This window comes from Mus caroli, unplaced genomic scaffold, assembly GCF_978045245.1.
Source record: "Mus caroli unplaced genomic scaffold, Mus_caroli_1 scaffold_14, whole genome shotgun sequence".
Lineage (NCBI taxonomy): Eukaryota > Metazoa > Chordata > Mammalia > Rodentia > Muridae > Mus > Mus caroli.
The window spans coordinates 89,604,575-89,618,655 of record NW_028227269.1 but is presented as its reverse complement, the minus strand read 5'-3'; the positions used below and the strand labels follow the sequence as shown (position 1 = coordinate 89,618,655).

At 43.5% G+C, this 14,081-nt stretch overlaps 1 protein-coding gene across 2 annotated transcripts in view; it reads right to left on the bottom strand.

The window, feature by feature from the left end:
- Tshr (thyroid stimulating hormone receptor) overlaps positions 1-4,896 on the bottom strand; it is a 110,448-nt gene extending 105,552 nt beyond the window's left edge. For both annotated transcript variants that reach the window (XM_021179121.2, XM_021179122.2), the window contains exon 1: positions 4,727-4,896. In XM_021179121.2, coding sequence (XP_021034780.1) covers positions 4,727-4,896 — 170 coding nt within the window. The remainder of the gene's footprint in view (positions 1-4,726) is intronic.
- Positions 4,897-14,081: the final 9,185 nt, after the last annotated feature.

Here is a 14,081-nt window from a genome sequence, read left to right as displayed (position 1 = left end):
TCGTTTCTCCGTTGCTTAAATCAGCATATTCCAAACTCCAGAATCTAGGGATAGAGCTTGGGGCTACCTGGTTGGCCGGGCAGGTACCTTAATCTTAAGAGCCATCTTGCCAGTTCAGTGTTAAGAATTTAATATATGTTCCGGTGCACCAGATTCGTGCAAAGTATATTGTTATAACATTGACTTAAAAGACCGAGGGTTTTGGTGACCTTCCATGTCAAAGTGTTTTTAAGGAGCAGGCGAGGAAAGCAGTAACTCTGGTCATATTGTGTATGAAGGGGAAAGCATCATATCCCGAGGTCGGGCCGTTTGGTTTATTTCTAAAACATGTGTTTTGTGTTCTTTATAATAAAATAGATGGAGTCAGAGTAGGCGCCAAATGTATGCTTATTGCCCCCCAGAAAACCAACAGATTATTTCAATGTACAGCTTCACAACTTCTTGACAGGTCAAGGAGATCTTTGAGAAATGTAAGAAATTTGTTGATTTGTGTGCATATAAATTTTCACACGACCCCAGATTCCCAGCCTCGTGGAAAACCCGTAGGCCACATCTGAACTTCTTGAGTGATAAGCTTGAATTTGAAGTGTGACCGGCACACTTGTGCAATCAGAAAACAGCAATCAAGTAGATTGATTCACAGAAGCACTCTCTCAGCGTTGACAGGGAAACAAAGTATCTTGATGACAAACTGTCCAATGACATTCGCATGAGCGTAATTTATTTAACGATGTATGATGAGCATCGGGAATTAGTTTTCTCTATGCTTACCGCTTGGTCAGAAGTGATATCAGAAAATAGAATTACTCTTCAGTCTAGCCAGCAGTTGTTTGCAGAGATGGAAATCACTAAAAACTGTGTCAGGCCTTGGAGCACGATACCTGACACAGTTCCTGGCTTTTCATGCACACGCAAAGGCACATACATCCATGTACCTACATGTGCTCACAAACAGGCATATGAACTTTACATATGCACTTGCATATACACAAAAAGGACCCCAGCTACAACAGACTACTTCAGTGAGGCCTGCCACTCATCATCTCAGAATCCAGCTTCTGGTGTGTGTGCACATGTATGTGTGAGCACAAGTGTGCATCCACATGCATGCCGAAGTCACAGGAGGATGCGGGCGATCCTGCTCTGTGATGTTACTGGGCTGTTGAGTGACTCTATTGCTGCCTTCTTAACTACTCCACTGTCCTCCCACAGCGCCTGGCATTCTAGCCATTCAAGTCACCTCTTTGACTCAAGTTCTGGGATAATTAAATAGACTTATAGTAACATACAGGTTCTGGGACATTACTCCTGGAAACTGCATGGCACCGTATAACACTTGTGTGCTTGTGTGGTGGGAAAAAAGTAAAAAGAAAAAAATGAAAAAGAGAAAAGCCAGAGTTGACCAAGAAATGTCCCATTTGTTTTGGCTGCTTTTGAGGAGCCTCCATATCTTGAGTGACTACTTTTTCCATTCTCAGAGGATTTCTGTCTTAGTTAAGGCTTTATTATTGTGGGGAGACACTAAGACCAAGACCAAGGCAACTCTTTTTTTTTTTTTTTTTTTTTGGTTTTTCGAGACAGGGTTTCTCTGTGTAGCCCTGGCTGTCCTGGAACTCACTTTGTAGATGAGGCTGGCCTCGAACTCAGAAATCCAACTGCCTGTGCCTCCCAAGTGCTGGGATTAAAGGTATGTGTCACCACCGCCCGGCCCCAAGGCAACTCTTATAAAGGAACACATTTAGTTAGGGGTTTGCTTACAGTTTTAGAAGTTCAGTCTCTTATCATTGTGGTGGGAAGCATGGCATCATATAGACAGACTTAGTGCTGGAGCAGCTAAGAGTTTTACATCTTGATCCAAAGGCAGCAGAAGGAGACTAAGTTCCTTAGCCAACCAGGAGGAGACTGCACTCCACACTGGGCAGAGCCTGAGCACAGGAGACCTCAAAGCCCACCTACACCGTGACACACTTCCTTCAATAAGGCCACACCTCCTCCAACAAGGCCCCACCTCCTCCAATAATGCCACACCTCCTAATAGTGCCACTCCCTATGAGCTAAGTGTTCTAACACATGAGTCCAAATCTATTCAAACCACCACAGTACTATATCAGACAGTTGTGAGCCACAATGTGGAATTGAACCAGGGTCCTTTGGAAGAACAGCCAGTGCTGGGAAGCACTAATGAAGTCAGTAGTTGTAGGATGTGGATAGTCAAAGTATCTTGAGCATGGTTTGACTAAATCTCAAACCATGGCAGGCAGTGACAGGGTGGAAACCCACCTGCTGTCACTTCAATATCTACAAGTAAAAAAACCAAAGCCCTCAACAGCCAGAGAAGCAGCCTTGGTGGAGGCATTGTAGACCATGCTCCACCCTGCCATCTTAGTTAGTTTTAAACCTGTTCTGTCTTGTTTCCTGGTCACCACCTATTATGTAGCCTATCCAGCCTTCCATCTCTAACAGAAACACGAACTTTCCCAAATAAATTCATTTCAGTTACAGAAATGCAGCTATTTAAGCACACCGAGTGGCAAAAAGCACAACTGGAAAGCTACTGCCAAACCCTGAAGGTGGAACTCAATTGTTTGGTTTAGAAAACACTGAGTTAGTCACCAATTTAACCGTTAGTTGCAGCATGCAAACAGTTAAAACCTGAACCTGAAAAATCTCAACAGCATTTCAGAACACACGTCCGCATGGCAGACAAACCCTTTATTGTCCTGACGCTCAAGACCCAATGTAGGATGTGCCAGTGGATTCAGGTGGTCATGACTGCCACCATGAAACTGATGGGGACAGTGCCAGGCATCCTGCTCTATCATGCTCTGGGCTAAAGGACAAGGCAAAGTGAGTTAGCATACAAACACAGACTGCCATCCTCTTATGCAGAGGCAGCCTAAGGCAATCTGAGCAATACCTGGCAACCTTCTGAATAGACGAGACTGATGGTCCAGCTTAGTGTGCTTGGTTTGGAGGTAATATTATCAATAATTATGTGCCAAACATGTTGTTGCTGTTGTTTTACTCTTTACTTTTTAGAGAATCCTACAGAGACATGCATTTTTTTTTTCATTTACACATTGGGAGGTGTGCTATGGTGCTCATGTCGAGGTCAGAGGACAACCTGTGAGATTCAGTTCTCACTTTCCACCATATAGATTCCAGGGATCAAACTCAGGTTGCTGTGCTGTGGGGCAAGCTCTTTTTACCCACTAAGCCATCTCATTGGCCTTATGTGCCCAAATCTTTAATTACATTCTCTTGCTTTGTCTAGGTTTCCTAGTGTAATTCTCCAGTGAGAGTTCTCCTGCATATCAAAGATGGTTAAATGTTCCAAATGGGCAGTAGGGACCCCATCGCAGCCTCTGCTATAATGAGGGTGCCTCTCTGGGTAGGCAAGTAAGGAAAAGATTCAGTGCTACATCGTAACTGTCTCTCCTTCCCATTCCTAAGACCATAGGCTCGATGTATATCTGCACTGTAGAGAGGGGCTCAGCTTCACTCTCACCACCATAGCACACCGGTAGATCATGCTAAGGAAGAAACCCCCTCAGCATGTTAGCAACATATAAAACAGCCAGCCCAAGCTTGTTTAGTATCTGATGGATGCTGCAAAGTGAGGCGAACTCAAGGCTTTGCGTTATAAACCAGAGGGCTCTTCGAAAACTCTAAATGAGGATGGGGTGGAGATGGCAGAACACTGTCTTGACATGACATGGCTGTGAGCCAAGAGAAGCTGTGATTGCCTGCCCATGACCTGAGTACGATTGGACCCTTCAGCATACTGCCATGAAGTGGGTAAGGGCTCAGAAGGCCCCCACCCCTACCTGAGGATTTAGCAGATGTTGATAGTTCCTTGGGAGGGAGAGACATTTTCTTTATGTGGTTTCACCACTGGTAACTGCTCAGGCTCCTATAACCCCCTCATTTATGCTCCTGTAAGCAATCTAGTTAAACCCCTTTGGGACACACACATTCAGGAGACTAGTTCAGAATAAAGGGGAGATCAGATGGAATGGGAGGGGAACCCTCCCACTTTTTTGAAACCCTCCTTGGTTCTGACAAGTCCAAGGATTCATTTCTAATGGGCTCCCGATTGTGTTTTGTTTCGTTTCCTTCTTATAGACAGCATCTGTCTACATAGCCCTGGCTACCTTGTTGACCTTGTTGACCAAGCTGGACTGGAACTCACAGAAATTCACTTGCCTCTGTCTCTCGACTGCTGGGATTAAAGTCGAGAGCCACTATGCTGTCTCTGATCAAGCTTTTAAGAATTATTTGAGAAGTCAAATGGCCAAGGTAATTTCTCATCAAGGGATACTTACAGGGGAATTTGGGAAGAGAAGCAATTGTATTTTCTAAGATAAGTTTTAAAAGTTAATTCTTAAGGTTGGGTGTGTGTGTGTGTGTGTGTGTGTGTGTGTGTGGTGTGTGTGTGGTGTGTGTGTGTCTAACTATTACTTGATGTGAAACTAAAATCCAGCGGGCACTAGGAGTTGGCACAATGTAGACAGACTACTAGTTACTCTTTATTAAGCACAACTCCCATTGGTATCTTGAACCAAAGTTTTATTAGGGATTCTGTTCCCCTGTGTCAGCAGCATAGCTGACCTTCCCAAGCATGGGAGATTGAATTTGTACAGGGACTGACCAGACATCCGCGCGCACCCCAACACACACCACGAATTTCTCGGGGGAGGGGGGTGTCTTGGCCTTGGCTACTCACAGAGTCTGGGTGCTGGGCGGCAGGCTGGGGATTCGGTGGAGCTCCTTGCAGGTGACTCTGAAGTCGTCCTCCTGGTGACACTCACAGGGTGGAGACGCACACCCTCTGCCTCGCAGGCTCCTGGGCAGGGCGAGCAGCAGAACGAGCAGCAGCAGGGACCCTGGCCTCATTTTCCAAGGGACCCTCTGGGCTACTTCATCGTTGCGCGCTGTCGCCACATTCTCAGTGCCCTGCGTCTGACGCTGGAAGAGACCCGGTTGCAGGAGGGGAAGGGAGGGAGGAGGAGGGCTCCGAGGGGCTGTGACCTCATCGCTGGAGAGCACGCTGGAGAGGGGGAAGGAGAGGCTCTCAAGTGCTCCGCTTGCCTAGGCAACTCTCCATCCAAACAAGCCTGCTTGCGGCACTTCATCAGCCTCGCAGCTCCTTCTGTTCCTAGACACCCAAAACCTCGTTCCCTGTGTCGTCCCCTCCCTGCCACCTATTAGTTCTTTCTTAAGTCTAGACACGCTTTCGTCTCTCCTGGTCTCCGAACTCCTGAAGCTACATTTCCCGACTGAGCAGCCTTTAAGAGCTGTGCCGACCGGGGACCCACCCAAATGGGCTCCGTCTAATGTCTCCACGGAGGGGACTGTTGTGGGACAGTCTAGTGTCCCGTGGAACTTCGGCTTCTCCAGGTTAAAAGTCGCCGTAGCAGTCAGCACAACCGATGACAGCTTAGAGTGCAGCTGAAGGGGGATGAGACACTCCGGGCAAGACAATCCTCCATGCTGTCTAGCTGGAGCAGCCACGGTCCGCCGTGCGCCTCCTTGGAGGCGCCACTAAACCCGCGGTCTGGAGATGCTGGTCTCACCAAACCCAGCAGCTCCGTGAAGTCAGGCGCTGGGCTCTGGGGCCATCTGCTGTAGATAACTGGGAACTGCGCACGCAGGTTCCCTTGCCTGCAGGGTAACAGTCTGGTTTTACAAATCTGCTTAGAATTCTAGACACTTTTCATTCTCATCCATCCTCTCCAGAAATCCAGAATGAAGAGAACACTTAAGTGCCACCTTGCTCTTCTCACACCCACCAAGAATATTAGTTACAAATGTAAACTAGATTGTGTCAATTTTCTTCTTGGAAGTATAACTGCTTGCTAATTCCTCTAGGAGCAAAAGGAATATTAACTCCTCGCACGCCACACGGCTTCTTTTACAGGTAACTCCAGAGCAGGAGGGAAAGGACTGGTGGTGGAAATCAGAAGAACCATGAAGAGAGAAGGCTCTAAAAATACAGGACGGGGGTTAAGGGCAGGTAAATATTAAGATTTATTGAACTGTACCCTTAAGATATACACATCCCCGTGTTTATAGAAACTTTATTAATAGTCACCCCAAAGTGTAAACAACCCCATGTGTCCTTCAATAAGACTGTGAATGCGCCAACAATATTTCATAGAAAATGAATCGAGCTCTAGTTTACATGACATGTACAAATCTAGAACACGATCTGGCAAGCACAAGGAACTAAATTCACAGCATTATGTACTTATGTGTGATCATTCCTATACATGACATTATGTGGTATTTTTGGTGGAAGTAAAGCTAGGGCTGGGGATAAAGCTCAGTTGGTAGAGTGCTTGCCTAGCATGTTCGAGGCTCCAAACCTAGCCAAGTGTAAACTTGGTGCGGTGGGATACTTCTGCAATCCCAGCTGTGGGAGTCAGAGGCAGGAGGATCAAGGTACTTGGCTACATAGCAACTTCTAGGCCACATAGGCTCTCTGAGGCTCCAAAGGACTGAAGTCTCGAGAAGGAGGATGACTACAAACAGACACCCAGAGATTGTCCTGGAAAATGAGATTGTTTCCAGTCTTCTCTCTCCTGCGCACATGGCAACTTGTAAATGTGGAGAGATATAGAGCTTGCAGTTTGAATGTTAAGCCCATCTTAAATCCAGGGGTAAACACCCCTCGACTTTTCTGAATGTATTCTTGCAGCAATACATTTCTTTACTGAAATTCTATTTGAGGGTTTTGTGTAGATGTGCCTAAGGCAAAGTGGCCTGTTACCCTTTATCTTTTGTATATTTTGTTCTCAGTAATTGATTCTTTCATCACAGAGTGAATTGAGAGATATCCTCTCTTTTCTACATTTCTTTTAGGGTTTGTATAGAATTGCGCTTATCTGGTAGAATTACATTAAAAACATTTGAGCACTGAGTTTTCCACTACAAACTGAACTTCTAAAGATAACATTCTCTTTGAGGCAGCTTGGGTAGCTTCTAGGTTATAAAGGATTTGTTATCTGTTCCTGACTCCATTGCCATAAAGTTATTTTTTTTTTACAGTGTCCTCTCTATACATGTATACAAACATGTATAATTGGTTCTAATGTCGACTCATTCATACCCAACATTGCCATTTTTGTGTCTTCATTCTGTTTTTCTTCTTTTCTCTTTCTTTTTTTTTTTCTTTTTGGTTTTTTGAGACAGGGTTTCTCTGTATAGCCCTGGCTGTCCTGGAACTCACTTTGTAGACCAGGCTGGCCTGGAACTCAGAAATCCACCTGCCTGTGCCTCCCGAGTGCTGGGATTAAAGGCGTGCGCCACCACGCCCGGTGAATTACAGGGTTTTATAGTGGAGAAGGAACTAGCGGCTCCAGGGACAAGTGAGCCAGGAACACAGCGATTGGACGCTGTGGGGGCTAGCTAGAGAGAGTGGCCAGCGGTAGCATGGGAAGCTTGCCAGTCGAATTTTAATATTTCCTGCAATAGCTTCCCTTTACCTTCAGCAGAGTGATAATCCTAGCCAGGTGAGCCAAAGGGAAGGCCTTATCAATATTGGCCTGTATCTGAGTGGGCAGTCCATTTGTCCCCAGAACCAACTTCTTGCAGTTCCCACAATTCTCTCTCTCCCTTGTTGTGAGGAGGACCTAGAACAGTTGCTGTCAGTCATCCCAGGAGGGCTGGTGAGGAGGGCATGATTGAATCTAAAAGGGCTATGAAAATGGGGGATTCTGCAATTTCCAATTGTGAAGGTCATTACTGGCAAATGGCAAATAGATCATAAACTGTGCCTGATGAAAGAGAGCTGAAAACTGTGGTTTATGGAAGGGGCAGAGATAAGCCAGTCCTGACTGAAGAAGAAATCCACCCTCCATGACAGAGAGACCAATGTGCCTATTACAAAGAGATAGGGCATTGGAAAAATGAATGCCCTAAGAAAAACCCAAGAAAGGGTCCAAAGGTTCTGGATTTAGAAGAACTAGAGGACTGAGGGTATCAGGGCTCAATCCCACTTCATGAGCCCTGGGTAACTCTAAAAGTGGAGGGGAAGCCCATAGACTTTCTGCAAGGGAACCTGCAGAAGAGATGGATGGTTGCATACTTCCGAAGGCTGTCCCATCCTACCTAAGGAGTTTGCTAAGCAACTCCTTCACCAGATTCATCAGGTCACCACACCTGGGCCACGGAAAAGGAAAGGAATTGCTTCTAGGGGCAAAGCACAAATATTTGACGTGGGGCACTTCGTTGATTGGGTAATCTCAGATTGCTCCACCTGTCAGGCCATGAACCCCTCAGGTGTCAATCAAGGGACCCCAGGAACCTGAACTTGGGACCAACAGCCATGGGCCAATTGAGAAATAGATTATACAGAAAATAAAGCCAGGAACATATGGCTATAAATATCTGCTAGTCTTTATAGATACCTTTCAGGATGGGAAGAAGCCTATCCTACAAAAAGAACTGCCAACATAGTGGCAAAGAAGATTCTAGAAGACATCATACCTAGGTATGTTCTACCTACCCTGCTTGAGACTGACAACGGACTGGCGTTCACCTCTCAGGTAACTCGATCTTTAGTACATGTCTTGTGGACCAATTAGGAATGCATTGTGCATACAGACTACAGAGTTCAGGATAGGCAGAGAGGATGAACTGGACCCAGAAGGAGGCCTTGACCAAATTAATTACTAGAAACCACTTTCTAGGTTCTTAACTCCTTCTGTCCAGATCTAACATAGGGCTGTTGGTTATGCTTAAATGCTCAGCCCCCTTCCTATGAAGGAATAGCAGTTCCTAGGAATTTTTTTTTCACTGTATTGATAGTACCCAATGCAGGTGGCAATAGTCAGACTGAGAAAAGTTAACCCTGCTATCAATACAGGGCAGGGACTTTGTGTTGGAAACTAGATACCCTCAAAATAGTTCCACCTCTTGCACTGTAGCCCCAGGACTGAGTGGGCAGGTTCCTAGTAGAACTACAGCCCTCAGGTAATGAGAAGATGCCTCAGCATCTGGCCTGAGGCAAGAATAGTGATTCAGCAAGGGTGCTGGAAAGAGCTCAACGCCCCAGCCAATTCCAGAGACACCGATATCCCTAGAGATGGAGCCAACCAATCAGGAGAAAGGTCACCTGCCTCTCCTCAGAATTCCCCTAATCTGCTTTAAATTGAGCCTGTGAGCTTACCCCAGGGTCACCATTTTGATGAATGGTAGACCCCATATGCTGGATTTCTGCAGGATAAATGTTCTTTGCTTTTGTATACTATTTGAGTCTGGGGTGTCACTATTAGGTGATTCACTGACCCTTACACAAGAATATAGCATTTCATTGAGTGTCATAGTTCAACTGGGAGAGGGTTGGACTAAAATTCTCTCTCTCTCTCTCTGCTTCTTGTTTGTGTGATAAATTTAATTTTAAAGGAATATTGAATATTTGTCCAGACTACTTAATCTGCCAATAATTCTTAAAGTGTATGTTTCATATCAGAAAGTATAGTTTTCCTTCCCAATAGTTCTCTTTCTCTATGTAACTTTTAAAAATCTGTATAAGACAGTAGCTCTTTTGATGTCTATGTTAGTTTCCAAGACCTGCTGTAACAAAGTTAGTTCCACACACTTAATGTTTTAGGATTAGATAAATTAATTTATTTTTTTATTTTTATTTATTTATTTATTTTTGTAGTTTACAAGGCTGAAAGTCTACAGTCAAAGTGTGGGCAAGGACATGCTCTCTCTTAGAGTTCCAGGGGATGTCTCTTTCAGGCTCTTCTAGCTGTTCAGAGGTGTTAGTACTTCTCACCATACCTAGGCTTGAATCTTTGCAGTCTCTCCCCCATCATCCTGTGCTATCTCCCCATGTACCTCTCTGTTCACATTTCCCTCTTTTAAGTATATTAATCCTTGGGTTGAGGTCCAACCTAGAATCACCTAAACTTGCCTTGAAAAATATGTTAAAGGCTACACGTCAAATAAGGCCTCATCAACAGGTCCTACAAATTGGAAATTGAGGATACTCAACCTGAACAACATTCTTGTTTGATAACTTTAGTATTATTGTCTGTATTGGATCAACCTAGATTGATTCATATTTCTTCCTAAAATGAGTTGGAATTTCCTGTTGCTTTGCCTGTGTCATAACCTGTTTGGTTTGCAGACACTGTAAATGTTACAGCATTTGGTACTTTGTTTTGCATCCATGAGAATACTTTTGGTATTTACTATCAAGTATGGTTAAATGTGAGGGTGCCTGTGAGCATCACAGCCAGCAGTGTAATGACCTGCAGAGAGTTGAGGATGAAACTTGGTTCAGCATACCTTAGTTAGGCAGGTTGGTTCAAACTTCTGAAGTTTGATACCAAGCAGTTAATTTTTTGTTTTTACACATTTAAACATAGTACAACTTTGGAAAAGGTTTCCTTGTGACAATGATCACACACACACACACACACACACACACACACACACACACAAAGCTTAAGGTATGACTATATTGAAACTTTCTTGCAGAGTTTTCATGTCTTTTTTAGAGCACTTGAGGTCTTCTACAGGAATGGGTTTTATTGACTGTGAAACAATGATCAGGATAACGGTCTAGGGAGGAAGCTTTGGAATAAGCACAACAGCAAACTCTTGCAAAATACGTGGGGCCTCTCCTCTTTTTTTTGAGGATGGGTTCGGTTGGCTATGAATCAATGGTTGGGAATCTGGGGGATTCAGGTGAGGGCTGGCTCCCCAGAATAGCAAAGATCACCAGGCTATCAAACAACCTCCAAGGTTTCTTGGTATATAGGTGTTACATTTTTCCATCGGAAGAAAAACAGAGGCTGTATGTTTAACAAGTCTGGTGTCTTTACTGCTTATCAATGGGTAGATGGATCTTGTGCAGTTACATTACTTTAAAAAACCATTTGGTAAATTTTGGATTTTATTTTTAAAATCTTTGTCACATGTGACCAGAACAGATTTTAATCTAGGGCTAATCCTTTACCATTTCTTAGGTAAGACTCTTTTGGACACACAACCAATGATCCCTGTGATATTAAGTGGTTCATTCTGGTTGTTAGTAATCACTGTTATGTTGGGTCCTGGGTAAGTGACAGGTGTCTCCTCCTCTGAGCTTGGGAGATATGTCTTTCTCCAGCTTTGCTTTCTCCACATGTGTGTAACAAGTTATTCTATGGAGCCCTGCTGTGGTTCTCAGGAATTTTTCTCCACATGTTTTTTTCTTGCTCTGTGGTTTGCTATTAAAAAAAAAAAAAAAAAAACTCCACATACTCCCACTTGCCAGACTCTTGAGTCCCTTTCCCAATTTACAACATCTGGTATGCTCACTCCCTGTGTTCTCTCTCCTTACACCACAGTCAAGATACTTTCTCAAGTGTGGCAATTATGAGGTTTGCATCATCTTCTGCCTCTTTCTCAGAGATCCCTTTCTTTGTCCAATGTCCACTAGCATCCATGTGTGCTCTCTTTTATTTTGTTTAATTCTGAGGCGAAGATGTATTTGGTTGCTGGGACTCTGTCTTTACTGGGAACAGGAGTGGTATGCTCAAATATGTCATATTTTAAACCAAGATTCAGACAGTATGGAATTTATCTCTAGGTTTAGTAGAGATGATAATGTGAGTAAAATCTTTCACGCCTAACAGTTTCAGCTCAGCAAATTGGTACAAGCCTTCAGGATAACATGTCCTAATAGCCTGTTCAGCATGTGATTCTGATAATCACTAAACCAATTTTCTTTCTTTAACATAAATTTTGAGCCAGGAAAAAGAAGCACAAGGGATGATGAATAGGTTTAAAAATGCATTAAGAGAAAAGTGTATCCATTAGAGACGCACCGAAAAGATAAGTGTAACAAGTAGATGAGAATGTCTATACAATACAATGTTTTCCTTTACTGTAGGACCATTAACACTGCCTGCAATTCAGAAGATGGCGTTTTGCATTTCTTTTGTGTTTTATCCTTGTCAAAAGTTGTACCAGAGGCTGTATTGCTTGACTACAATAATAATCCTCTATAATGGTTTAGCACTCTATTAGCTGCTCATTTTGACCCAAGTGCATTTGTATTACAATATTATAAAATTGTCATGATGTGATAACTACCTAAAATTATAAGCGTATGAAAGAAGAGGATATTATGAGATGAGCTATTGTCTACACGACGAATGGTTGCAGTTTTACGGTGGGCCACCTCACTGCAGCAAGGCCATGCACTTCTCTTTGATTCTTCTTAGACCTGTAGCTTGCTTGGAGACCTAAGAGCTGGAGAAAGACATCAACCATACTTAAGATTGTTTCTTGATGGGTAGAAAGTGGGTTCATCCCTCTTCCATCCAGTCCCATCCAAATCGGAAGGCTGAACATTTTACTTTTATTTCTTATGGCATACTTGGTATGTGAATACCAATTTACCATAGTTGGTGAGTTGCAAAAGGAGCTTGGCCATCTGTGGTGGCCAAATATAACCCAGTAAAGTCTAATGCTGTAGGCAGTCATCACTCGTGTGGGAAGTCTGGACAAACTCTAGGCTGTTTGGAAGGGACATTTGGTGCCTATGTGGAGGCTAGATTCTGGACTTAGATTTTCCTCCTATATCTTCAGGTTTGTTCTTTTATACCCAGCCCTAATTCTTCCCCCAGGACTTCCTTGTTCTCTGTGTCTTACCTTCCCAGTTGCAATTTTATTTACTTATTTTTTTTTTGATTATAGCACTTTCTTCCATATCACTTAGGAATATTGTGACTTCTTTGTAGAAAGCCTGGCTTCATGGGACATGTGAGATCCACCGGTCCATGAACGCAGAAGGGCCTCATACTTTGCTTAATGCTCTGTGCTTTCTATGCTCATATTATTAGTAACTTTAAAAAATCTTTAAATTTGTTGTTATTCTGCTTATTATTTATTTGGAAGCATGATGTGTATGTGTGTGAGGGGAATGTGTATGTGTGGGTGTATAATGGTGCATGCCATGACACCTATGTGGATGTCAGATAACAACTTTGTGGGGCTGGTTCTTACTATTTACCTTTCTATGGGTTGAGGAACTTGTTGCCAGGCTAGCCCATCAAACACTTTTACTCACCGTGCATCTGATTTGCACCTCAGTGAGTCTTGAACAAGGGCCTCACATTTTAATTTTCCTTTGGGTTTTGCAAATCCTATAGCCAGTCCTGTTTGAGATTCTTTGTATTTCACTCTTTGAAGTAAGAAAGTGATCCCTTTTCTTCTTTTCCACTCTCAAGCCCCTCTTTTCCCTGAATGTAGAGAAACTCAATTTGCTTAAACAGAAGTGGGGAACAGAGAACATTAAAAATATATATTTGAGAATATTTAGATACTTATTTTTTTGCAACCTAGACATGATGTTGCTGTTTCACAGTGGTATGAGTTTGCAAGGTAACAGTGAAACACTTTTGTGCCTTCTGTTTGAGACAGTGTTGTCTCTTTCTGCCAATCTGTGGTAGTTTGAATAAAAATGACCCCCATAGGCCCATAGGGAGTGGCACTATTAGGAAGTATGGTCTTGTTGGAGTAGATGTTGCCTTGTTGAAGGAGGTGTGTAACGGGGTGGGCTTTGAGGTCTCAGATACTCAGCCCTACCCAGTGTGGCATTCTCTTCATGCTGCCTGTGGGTCCAGATGTAGAATTCTCAGGTCCTCCTTCCTTAAGGTTTTAAATCTCTCATTATAGCTGAAACTGACTTTCCCGCCCTGAGCAGAAAACACTTCTTTCATTTTCTTGCGAGGACATAACAAGCTAGTAAAGAACATACTATCTCATATTGCATTTGTAGTTTGCCACTGAGGAGAGGTGAGATCTTAGTCACTCCAGGCAGAGAGTGTTTCACTTGATAAACTTGTTTACTCCCCTCCAAGTCTTAAGCCATTAGAATAGGACGTTAAAGCGATTTAAAAACCTCACTGTTGGCTTTTATCCTTTGATGTTTCCTAATGAGTAAAATTACACTCAGTGTAGCGGGACATTTGAATTCACTTTCTAGCAGGAGTTTGCGGCTTCACAGGCTACTGGCCCTTTAAAAAAACAAAATTAGAGCGGGACAAGAAGGCAGAGCTCCAGGTCTGTAAAGA